Genomic DNA, 12,953 nt, shown 5'->3' with positions numbered 1-12,953 from the left:
CTTTTTTATTGTCCCATTTACTCTCTGTAAAGCACCAGTTCCATTGGCAGCAAAACAGGCCCAGAGCATAATACTACCACCACCATGCTTGACGGTACGAGTGGTGTTCCTGGACTAAAGGCCTCACCTTTTTCCTCCAAACATATTGCTGGGTATTGTGGCCAAACAGCTCGATTTTTGTTTCATCTGACATCACATGGACAAAGATAAGACCTTCTGGAGGAAAGTTCTGTGGTCAGATGAAACAAAAATTTTGCTGTTTGGCCACATACCCAGCAATATGTTGTGGACGAGAAAAAGTGAGGCTTTTAATGGGACAATGAAAAAAGAGGATTACCTCCAAATTCTTCAGGACAACCTAAAATAATCAGCCCGGAGGTTGGGTCTTTGGCGCAGTTGGGTGTTCCAACAGGACAATGACCCCAAACACACGTCAAAAATGGTAAAGGAATGGCTAAATCAGGCTAGAATTAAAGTTTCAGAATGGCCTTCCCAAAGTCCTAACTTTAAACGTGTGGACAATGCTGAAGAAACAAGTCCATATCAAAAAACCAACAAACTTAGCTGAACTGCACCAATTTTGTGAAGAGGAGTGGTCAAAAATTCAACCAGAAGCTTTCCAAAATCTTGTGGATGGCTACCAAAAGCGCCTTATTGCAGTGAACTTGCCAAGGGACATGTAACCAACCTGTATGTATACTTTTGATGAAGCAGATTTGGTCACATTTTCAGTAGACCCATAATAAATTCATAAAAGAACCAAACTTCATGAATGTTTTTTTTCACCAACAAGTATGTGCTCCAATCACTCCATCACAAAAAAATAAGAGTTGTAGAAATTATTGGAAACTCAAGACAGCCATGACATTATGTTCTTTACAAGTGTATGTAAACTTTTGACCACGACTGTACATATTCTAAAAGCATGAAAATGTCCAGTATGTAAAGGCAACTGGTGTGCGAAATTACATCATAAGAGCTTTTGTCAATCAAATTCACTCTCGACAACTTAACGTTGGCCATTTAGCGCTGGTTAATTTAAGGATCATTACTAATTTAAAGTCAAAATAGCACTCTTATCAGTTGAATTTGACAGTAAGCCTTGGACATTTTGAATAATAAATGTGCTGAAATGTTTCATCACTGTGAAGGACAGATGGAAAGCACTTAACAACTTTGTGCGCTGTGAGTGAAATTCCACTGCACATTACGCTAATGGAGCTGTGCTCTTCACATCCTGCACACAGATGTTTGCAGTTGAATTTAATTACCATCATTTATTTCCACTGCGGCTGACGTACAGACACCGGTGGTGCGATTTAACCGTTCACAGTACAGCAATTACCATGGTTCCTGCAAGTCAGTAATCTCACCAAGTCTTTATCTGTACATCTGACCTGATGAGCAGGCCTCCTGTAATGAAATTGCTGTCCTATGATTTGATTCGACATTGATAGATTGGATAAGAGATGTATTTGACAATTGAAGGAAATTTTACTTACAAATAAAAATGGAATGAACGGGTTGTAGAAAAAACATTCGCTCCTTTCACACTGTCCTTACAAAACCAGCTTTAACCAGGTTGTTATGATTCTGTTTCAAATGAGTTTAGCATGTCTGCATGTATCTGCAAAATAAATGCTGATTATCAAAACGCTCAGAATACTGGTAGGAAGAGATATCAAATATAATAATTTAGCGCTCGCAATGTGTTTTATCCGGACTGTTCTGCAGCCACTTTTTTACATTTATATATAGCACATGGAAAATGCGCGCGCAAACTGGCACAGTTAAATACACAAATGGCTGTTTTGTCTAGAATGCACTTTAACAGTATATTGCCAAGGGAAGTTGGTGTGTGCTGCATATTAAACCACATTACGAAAAAGCACAGGTTGGACCGTTGGAGCATATGATGCCATGAACGTGGAGAAAAATGAGTGTCGCCAAAAACCTAACCGTAAGGCGGTCTGGACCACATTTGCACTTGTTATCATTTGCAGGGGCAGTCTTAGTAGATTACCAGTAACACGCTCACTAATAGGACACTACACACAATTGTATAGTGTGTACATGCTATTTAGCACGCAGTTTTAGGATCTTGGTAGGTCAAGCCCATTGTATAATAATATGTGCGATCTATGCATTTGTTTGCCAAACTGTTTGACATATTTTCAGGCATGCAGACACTTCCCCAGACTCCAGAATACCTTTTCTACCAGTTTGTTTTTTTTACTTGTCACTGCAGCAAAGACATGATGCCTGAATTCATTTTCGATGTTGATGCTTCATCATCAGTATCTCTTCCTTGGACACTTGCATGAAACATGAGCACTGAGTAATATTATCAGTCCTGCTTGTTTGCTCATGCTTGCAGTGTGATACAGGTAAATTAATTATAACAATGTTTGCCTTGAAAAAGAACTAAACTTCACAATCCACCTCGACTCTCACTGAATATTTTGTAGCTGCAATGATTTATAGTAATTTCTAACTAAGTCACGTACAGTGATGAAAAATGAGAAAAGCAAATGAGTATGCGTATTTCAGAAATGTAAACCCACAAACTTGAATAGGCAAATATTATGTAAACAGTACAGAGCAGCAAAGTTTTCCCACTATAAAAAGCTGAAGTCGAAATTGTGGAAACATTTTGGGTACTGACCAGGAAGTCATTGAAGACAAGGGCTCACCCATTTGCAAAACCTGCCATAAGAAAGGTGCAGCTAAAGGGTCTATTATGTACAATTTGTGGGCTCACCACCTAGTTTTACATGCCAAAGTAAAGGTAAGACATAATAACTGAGTTAATTTGTTAGTGTCAAGTTACTTCATGAAGAATTGAGTTCAATATAAAGGTGTCACAATCAGTAGCTTAGCGTTGAGTAAACAAGCAGCAAAAGGTACTCCTGTCAAGGGCTTCATTTAGTGACCATTCAAGGTTAGACGTGTGTGTAAAACACTAACAAAACAGAAGAGTGTTTATAGGTCAGATTTGACTTTTATTTAATTGCAAGAGAGAGAAACATTTTGTTTTATATTTACTATTTTGTACTATTATTTGATTACTGTTATTTTCTACCAGGGCTGGGCGATAAAACGATATCGATATATATATCACGATAGACACGTAATCGATATCAATAAAAAATGCATTAGGTAAAACTTTTTTTTTTCTTTGTCGGAAGAAACCGGAAGTTGCAAAGCAAGGTTAATTGCATTAATAAAGTCAATCACTTCCTGGTAACCGAGCAATGCAGGAAGTGATCACTGATTAGTTGGCGTGACATGCTAACAGCCAATCAGGTAACAGGTAGCTATCATGTCTGGTTGCGCTATCTTGTTGTCGTGTAGTTAATTATTTGCATGGAGTAAGAAGATAAATCAGAAATGAGGACTGCAGACTACAAAGAAATTGTCGATAAAACCGGTACAGTCACCTTGACAGTGTGGCCATTTTTTTTGTGTTTTTATTTTAAATCGACCGTAGACACACTAAGGCGCTCGTAACAAGTAATACCACACCACCTGAGATGCGCTCACCCTTGAGCACAGGCGGCACTAAACCTGCATAAAGTAGTTCTTCTCAGGCTTCTCTATGTTCACATTTTCACACTTTGTAAGCATTTGTTACATATTCCTTATTTTTGCGCCCTAATTTTAAGAGGTTATTGTTAAGTGTTCAATGTTTTAAAATTTTGTAAACAATGATTGTTTGAGTGTTTTCCATGTTGGTGTTAACATTTCTGCATTGATAGCTGAGGGGATTATAATTAGAGGAAGGTGACATTTGAAATAAATATGTTTACATTTAATGTATTTTTTGACGGGGCCCGAAGTGTAACAAGCTTGCGTACGCACAAAAACCTGTCGTACGCCCTTTTTTTTACTGCAAAGTTGAGGTCTATCAATACTGACAGTGATGTGTAAATATCTGATGTACGCACATTTCTACAGGCCATGTGATGCTGGGTAACAGTTCACAAAAAAATGTGCCAGCTTTTAGCCCTCAGACTGATTAATGAGCCCATCAGAGACATACGAACAATTACCCCGTCTACCCCCTAAATTTTGTGGTAAATTGCACACATTATATTTATATTGGGGGTAATCAGAGTCACCAACCTCTTCTAAAGTTTTACGTATCGTTGTGCGACTATCTTTTCAAACGGGGTGCAGCACTAATTCTCTCGAGTTAGTTTTGCACACGCACTTCTACCTTCTTCTTCACTTCCTTCCTGACACGATCATTTCTTTGTTTTCTATAAATCTATGTTCAATTCTCTGAGACATGGAAATGGCAGGCTGACAATTGTTTTGTCTTTGCTCAAAACACAAGAAAAAAATCACCTCCACTGACTTGGGATTGGTCAGATCGCACTGAGCTCAAGCACATGGCTACTTTCAATATGATTTGCGCATGTATAAGGGAGCGTAGTCTGGGCATGGTATTGGCGTGCTAAGTCACGCACCCGTCTGTGGTCGATTCCAAGTAGATTGCGGTGTAACAGAAATGTGCTTGGATTTGTGCTTGCGAAAATTCTAATATATCTGTATTTTTACTTGCGTACGCCCATTTTTAGTAGGAAAGCCACGCAACTGTTGTTACATGAGGGCCCTGGTCCTAATTTTCAATAAGTCATAAACAATGTCAATAATATCGGTATGTACAGATTAGGGTTGTACGGTATACCGGTATTAGTATAGTACTGCGATACTAATGAATCATATTCGGTACTATAACGCCTCTGAAAAGTACCGGTCCGCCATACCCCCCCCCCCTCTGCCCCTCCGCGCCCCCGTCGTGGTCACGTCGTGTCATTGCTGGTTTAAGAGCAGACGAGCATGTTCGGTAGCTCACAATCACGGAGTACTTACAAACAGACACAGTGTGTAGACAGAAAAGAAAGAACGAACGCAATTTGGCTTAAAAAATGACGATAAAAGTGAAGTTATATCACTGAAACACCCACCGGAAAAGGTGCTTTAAGACATGGCTAGCTAGCTAGCAGCTAAAGTCCAGCCCCAGTTGGCACGGTTTTAGCTACTTCTAAATCACTAATCCTTGTCTCAATGGCGACAAATAAAGTACGTTTCTTACAAGTATCATCCCTGCAGGACGAGGAATAGCTAAACATGCTTTATTACACACCGTAGCTCACCGGCGTCAAAATGTAAACAAACGCCATTGGTGGATCTACACCTGACATCCACTATAATGATACCAAGTATAGGGATATTTTTAGCATCACAACATCTTATTTTGTTTTTTTAAAATGTATATTATGTTTATAAACTCAGTAAATATGTCCCTGGACACATGAGGACTTTGAATATGATCAATGTATGACCCTGTAACGACTTGGTATCGGATTTATACCCAAATTTGTGGTATCATCCAAAACTATTGGAAAGCATAAAGAAGCAGAAGAATAAATGATTATTGCATTTTAATAGAAGTGTAGATAGATCATGTTAAAAGAGAAAGTAAGCAGATATTAACAGTAAATGAACAAGTAGATTAATAATGTGTTTTCTACCACTTGCCCTTGATAATGTTGACAAAATAATAGAATAGAAAATGACACAAAATGTTACTGCATATGTCAGCAGACTAAATTAGCCTTTGTTTGCTTACTTACTACTAAAAGACAAGTTGTCTCGTATGTTCGTTATTTTATTTAAGGACAAAATTACAATAAGAAACATATGTTTAATGTACCTTAAGATTTTTTGTTAAAATAAAGCCAATAATGCAATTTTTTTTGGTCCCCTTTGTTTAGAAAAGTATCAAGAAGTACCAAAAAGTATCGAAATAATTTTGGGACTAGTACCGATACCAAAATATTGGTATCGGGACAACACTACTACAGATATAGAACACTAATATCGTAAATACAGTTTTTAGTCATATCGCCCAGCCCTATTTCCGACAGTAATAAACTACACATCGAAATCTCTAAGGAATGTAAATGTGATTTTATAAATGTTTTCTTATGACGTTAATCAATGCATAACAGTCATAATAAACGTGAAACTGTGGTTATTACTCAGACTATAATTGTATAGTCATAATCTATAATTGTTGTATCCCTAGCTGACAGTATAAGGAAGTATGAAGGTGCCAGTCCTTGTCGATGACCTAACAGAAAAATTATCCCCTTTTCACAAAAAAAAAAAACACAACAACATGAAAACATTTTTGCGCAGTAAGCTGCCAAGCTTAAGCAATATCTGGTGTTAAACAGTTTAGGGTCCTTACAAGCACATCGCTGTTTGTCTTGAAGACAAGCCTGGGCGTGTCCTGAGTAAAGCTGTGCTGGAGTAATTTCCCACCGAGGCCATCGTCGTCTCTCGCCTGGGGTGGGGGGAGAAATAATGGCTTCTTTTTATGGATGGACAAAATGAACAAGTGAACAGACCCAACAAGTCAACTCAAGAATGAAAAACAAGAGTGAGGAACAGAAATGGTGACTGTAACATGGCGAAGCATTTATTAGTTTATAAATAAACCAATAAAAGAGCTTCTTTAAACTAAAAACTGTGGGAGTGAGTGTTCATGCAGAATTTCACTTTGCAGTGCACAGTTATCTCATGCCAGATGAAAATAAAACATAATGATAACAAATGTAAATGATACAAACAAATTAAATATGAATATATTTTAAATCTAAATATTTTTTTATTTGATCCTGTTTCTGCTGCACTCTATGCAGAGGTACACAAAGCAGAAGCCACCAGTAAAACGGACAAATCTTCATTTATATTCATTTAATTTTCGCCAAACCCAATTGGAAGTTCAGGCTAATATTTACAGTAAAAATCCGTGGGTCCGCTTGCCAAGTAATACAATATGCTGAAAAAATTCAAATGTGTGTGTCCATAATTGGTCAGATGAAGACATGGTCAGAAGGAATATAAACCAATCCAATATCTGAAGTGCTAAACACCAGTGTTATAACCTCATTATCTGAACATTTTATAAAAAATGGAAAGCACTACACAGAATAACAATAGCACAAACATACCATGAGATGAATAGTAAAGTTTAATGTAAAAGTAAAATATTTATATTTCAAGTCTCTTTACCTGCTCTGCTGACAAACCGCCCTGCATTTGGATAATCATTAGTGTATCATCATTTATCACTTAAGTCCTGAGCGGCACTCCAATGCACATGTCAACTGTCTAATCAAATCATATGTTTTTTTCTTGTGTAGGTGAAGCCAGAACACTACCAGTAAGATTTGGTATTAAAAAAAAAAGACCTTGTAGAAAAATTTGTATTGGCAGCGAAGCAAGTTTTGGCAACAAATAAATACAAACATTACAAAATACAAATATATTTTTGGTGGATGTTTTCAATGCCAATATTGATATTGTTGTATTTCATTGTTTTTGTGTTTCAAAGGTTTTTATGATTGCTTCTCTTTTTTACAGTTTTGTCTTTTTTTTTTCGGTTTCGCTTCTTTTTTTTACGGTTTCAAAATAACGGCAGTGTTTTAACGCGAGGGGCGGGTGCCTGTGGGCAGGGCTTATAACAAGTTCACAAAAACTTACAAAAACACAGCAGAAGAAAGGAGGACCGATGGCGTCTAAATCAAGTCCATCCATCCATCCATCTTCTTTCGCTTATCCGAGGTCGGGTCGCGGGGGCAGCAGCCTAAGCAGGGAAGCTCAGACTTCCCTCTCCCCAGCCACTTCGTCCAGCTCTTCCTGTGGGACCCCGAGGCGTTCCCAGGCCAGCCGGGAGACATAGTCTTCCCAACGTGTCCTGGGTCTTCCCCGCGGCCTCCTACCGGTCGGACGTGCCCTAAACACCTCCCTAGGGAGGCGTTCGGGTGGCATCCTGGCCAGATGCCCGAACCACCTCATCTGGCTCCTCTCGATGTGGAGGAGCAGCGGCTTTACTTTGAGCTCCTCCCTAAATCAAGTGTAAAAGTTATATGATATATTTGTGTTAACCTAGCCATACTTTGAGGATGTAGTACAAGCGGTACAGAAATTATGTATTTTTAAATTATCCATGTTTGTCTCGATATAGCCGTGATATTTAACGAAACTCCAATGGAACAATACTTTGGCACTTTGGTACTTTAACTTTAACTTTGTTACATTTCCACGTGGAGAGAAAAGAGCGACTTTAAAATGTAAGTGTAGCTGTATTTATTCATTTAAAACGTTTAACACCAGACATCTAAAGCTGGTGTGACATGAGCTTGTATGTGTTAAAATACAAGACTTCGACTATTGTAATGTTGAGCGACCTCTGGCGGTTCATCCTCTTGTGCCCCCGTGTTATTTTGTGCTGAAACAACCGCTGTTGTGATTAATTACCTGCCTTAATTGCAAATAATACAAAATTGGGGGATACATTCAGATATCCTAAATAATATTCCACATAATATTTACATGTACATTTGAAAGTACAACCTACACCATATTAACATCATCGACTGCTAAAATGTAGAGCTATGGGATTATTTAAAATTAATTTAAAACATAGGCTGGACTTTTAGAACAGACATTTCTATTAACAATTACTTTAAAACATCTTTAAAAATAATATCTGAATAGTACTTTTTGATGTTACTGTATATAATTCAGCAAGAAAGACAAAGACAATCTCTGCCTTTGTGGGACAACTGGGCAAAGCTGATGGTTGACTGTTACATTTTATTAAAACAATTAAACAATCATATAATGAATCCTCCATAACCTTATCATAACTAATAATTATGAGTAATATTATTATGAGCAATAATTATTTTTTTGCTTTGTAAAGACAATTGATGCAAAAGACATTTAATAAATAACAGAAATATATCCGAATAAACTCTTAATGCTGAAATATGCTGCATATATAAAACCAATTGTGAAAGTAACAAAGTTGACCAGAGTGCTTTACGAAGTAGTCAAAGAGTAATAAGAGTAGTTGACTGTATCATGTTTACGAATACAATATTTCTATCTGAGCAGGAGACGAATCTGCCGATAGCAACACATACAGGTCTACTCAAGATAAATGTAAAAAACTACTTTTTAAAGCTTAAAACTTTTTCCGGGTAAACGTGTTGTAAGCCCCGCCCACAGGCACCCGGGTAAACACTGCCTATAGTTTGAAAGCGTAAAAAAAAGAAGCAAAACCGAAAAAAAAAGAAGCCATCATTAAAAACCTTTGAAACACACAAAAACAATCAAAGTGTACAAAAATATGAATATCGGCATCGAAAACATCCACCTAAATTATTGTATTTTTTCATCGTTCATATTTATTTGTTGCCAAAAAATTGTTTCTGTGCCAATACAACTTTTTCTACAATGTCAAATTTTTTGGGGATACCAAATCTTACTGGCAGTGTTCTGGCTCCATAAAACAGCAACTTGTAACAGTATATCAACTCTTTATTGCTTAAACTGCAAAATTGTCCATCACCCGCGTACCTCAAACCTACTTATGGTTTCTGGGTGATGTACTATATGTACTATATATAAACATTTACTTCCTGGTTCACATGTTTTTCTTTAACTTTATGTATCCAGGATAAGGCAATTAAGAACAGATTTTCATTTGCAATGATAACCTAGCAAAAAGGCAGCATTTACACGACAGAGTTGTTGACGTGTGATGATAATCTCTCATCGTCTCTCATTTCTATTACCTTACCTTGCGTTTACGTTAGTAGTAGGGGTGTCCCGATACAACATTTTCATTTCTGATACGTTATCGATATTGGAGCCTTGAGTGTATTAATCTGATGCAATTTCAGTGGGAATCATAGTGCATATTTTGATTATTTTGTTGTGTAGAATGTTAGAAAATGTTTGATTAGGTGAAATAACAGAGAACAATAGTAAGTATGAAAAACATTAACCTTAAGACAGATGTATGTTTTTGAAGTGGAGTGTTAGTCTGTGTTTTCGTGACACTTGTGGTCATAATAAATCATTAAAATTAAGGGCATTACGCAGGAAGTTGAATGACAGACGACTTATACATGCATTGCTAGCCTAAAAAAAGTATTTAAAAAAAATTAATACAAAAATCACAGAATTTTAATCAATCTAAATAAAGATATGAAGTTACAAAGCAATTAAGGAGACATACAAATACAGTACTTATTAAATACAATACTGAAAGAAGGAAAACCATTATAAAAGCAACAGTATCAATAATAATAATGATAATATCAGTAGTGTAACATTGTTAATCAAAAGATTAATTTAAAAAATCATAAAAATTGGCAAAGAAATGTACAATTAGTTTTTTTAAATCGTTTCTCGAAATAATTTTGGAGCACCAATTTAATATAAGATAATATAATACAATATGATATAATATATTATAATGTAATGTAATATAATATAATACAATTTAATAATATAACATAATATAATATAATATAATATAATGTAATTATTGCGACTATAATTATTTGATACTTGTTTATATTGACAAATATTGTGTTTTAGACTGCAATATTAAGTATGTTTAGCTTGTGTGCTATTGTGTGCTTGGCTGTTGTGTAGCTGCTAGCTCTTGGTAGCCAATAGCCTACCATGTTTACCTTTTGTAAATTACAAGAGGGACACGCGGTAGAAAATAGATGGATGGATGGATGGACTTCACTTAAATATAAAACCAACCTTGTGTGCTTATTGGAGAACATTTAGCTTTTAACTGCCAGCCAATATTATCCAATACTTGCTGATATCGGACCGATATCTTATATCAATATCGGGTTGGGACACACCTAGTTATAAGCTTAAACTTTCAGGAAATGTCTGAAATTGGATAAGGAACAACTAATAAGATTTTGGGCCTGACTGAAATCATTTTCTAGTATGTTACCTAACATTAGGAGCTACAACTTATGTGTACCATATTTTTCGGACTATAAGGCATACGGTACTTAAATTCCTTTCATTTTCTCAAAAATCGACAGTACCCTATATAACCCGGTGCGCCTAATGTACGGAATAATTTTGGTTGTGCTTACGACCTCGAAGCTATTTTATTTGGTACATGATGTAATGATAAGTGTGTCCAGTACATGGCAGTCACACATAAGATATACGTGTAGACTGCAAGATGACGGCAGTAAACAACACCAAAACTTAAAATTTTCCATTGAGAATATAGAAAATTACACACGATCACAAATCTGTCAAAATGTTTAAGTACGACTTTGGTAAGCTATGAAGCCACACCGCTTGATAGATTGTCTGACTACTATTGTGCTTCATCATACAAGTACAAAACCCAAAACCAGTGAAATTGGCACGTTGTGTAAATCATAAAAAAAACAAGAATACAATGATTTGCAAATCATTTTCAACCTTTGTTGAATACACTGCAAAAACAAGATACTTAAAGATCGAACTGGTAAACTCAGTTATTTTTTGCAAATATTAGCTCATTTGGAATTTGATGCCTGCAACATGTTTCAAAAAAGCTGGCACAAGTGGCAAAAAAGACTGATAAAGTTGAGGAATGCTTATCAAACACTTTTTTGGAACATCCCACAGGTGAACAGGCTAAGTGGGAACAGGTGGGTGCCATGATTGGGTATAAAAGCAGCTTCAATCAAATGCTCAGTCATTCACAAACAAGGATGGAGCGAGGGTCACCACTTTGTGAACAAATGCGTGAGCAAATTGTCAAACAGTTTAAGAACGACATTTCCCAACGAGCTATTGCAAGGAATTTAGGGATTTCACCATCTACGGTTCAGAGAATCTGGAGAAGTCACTGCATGTAAACGGCAAAGCCGAAAACCAACATTGAGTGCCGGCGACCTTCAATCCCTCACGCAACATCAGTGTGTAAAGGACATCACCACATGGGTTCAGGAACACTTCAGAAAACCACTGTCAGTAACTACAGTTCGTTAAAACTCTACTGTGCAAAGCCAAAGCCATTTATCAACAACACCCAGAAACTCAGCCGGTTTCGCTAGGCCCGAGCTCATCTAATGTGGACTGATGCAAAGTAGAAAAGTGTTCTGTGGTCTGACGAGTCCACATTTCAAATTGTTTTTGGAAACTGTGGACGTCGTGTCCTCCGGACCAAAAAAGAAAAAAAACATCCGGACTGTTATAGGTGCAAAGTTCAAAAGCCAGCATCTGTGATGGTATGAGGGTGTATTAGTGCCCAAGGCATGGGTAACTTACACATTTGTGAAGGAAGCATTAATGCTGAAAGGTACTTACAGGTTTTGGAGCAACATATGTTGCCATCCAAACAAGGTCTTTTTCATGGACGCCCTAGCTTATTTAAGCAAGACAATGCCAAGCCACATTCTGCACGTGTTACAACAACATGGCTTCGTAGTAAAAAAGTGCGGGTACTACACTGGCCTGCCTGTAGTCCAGACCTGTCTCCCATTGAAAATGTGTGGCGCATTATAAAGCATAAAACCGGAGACCGCGGACTGTTGAACAACATAAGCTGTACATCAAGCAAGAATGGGAAATAATTCCACCTGAAAAGCTTCAAAAATTGGTCTCCTCAGTTCTCAAACGTTTACTGAGTGTTGTTAAAAGGAAAGGCGATGTAACACAGTGGTAAAAATATCCTGTGCCAACTTTTTTGCAATGTGTTGCTGCCATAAAATTCTCAGTTAATGATTATTTGCAAAAAAAATTCAGTTTCTCAGTTCGAACACTAAATATCTTGTCTTTGCAGTCTATTCAATTGAATGAAAGTTGAAAAGTATTTGCAAATCATTGTATACTGTTTTTATTTACGTTTTAAACAACGTGCCAACTTCACTGGTTTGGGGTTTTATATTACCGGTATTATAGTGCGTATAATATCTGTTTCTGAAAACCTGCATCTGTGTCCAGAGTCCTATTCGGTTCGTGACAGCCAGGATCTTCAGCTCTCACTGGATCGGTTCACAGCCGAGTGTGAAGCGACTGGGATGAGAATCAGCACCTTCAAGTCAAAG

The 12,953-nt window shown here is 37.0% G+C and overlaps 1 protein-coding gene across 2 annotated transcripts in view; it reads right to left on the bottom strand.

Annotated features, from left to right (window-relative positions):
* The window catches only part of sobpa (sine oculis binding protein homolog (Drosophila) a), an 80,333-nt gene that overhangs the window by 13,739 nt on the left and 53,641 nt on the right, over positions 1-12,953 (bottom strand). Inside the window, exon 5 of one of the 2 annotated variants that reach the window (XM_061968438.1) lies at positions 6,263-6,358. The exons of the other annotated variant lie outside the window; for it this stretch is intronic. Within the exon in view, the coding sequence (XP_061824422.1) occupies positions 6,263-6,358 (96 nt within the window). The remainder of the gene's footprint in view (positions 1-6,262; positions 6,359-12,953) is intronic. 2 annotated transcript variants of the gene reach the window in all.

Source organism: Nerophis lumbriciformis, linkage group LG08 (genome assembly GCF_033978685.3).
Source record: "Nerophis lumbriciformis linkage group LG08, RoL_Nlum_v2.1, whole genome shotgun sequence".
In the NCBI taxonomy this organism is placed as follows: domain Eukaryota; kingdom Metazoa; phylum Chordata; class Actinopteri; order Syngnathiformes; family Syngnathidae; genus Nerophis; species Nerophis lumbriciformis.
This window is presented reverse-complemented; position numbering and strand designations above follow the sequence as displayed.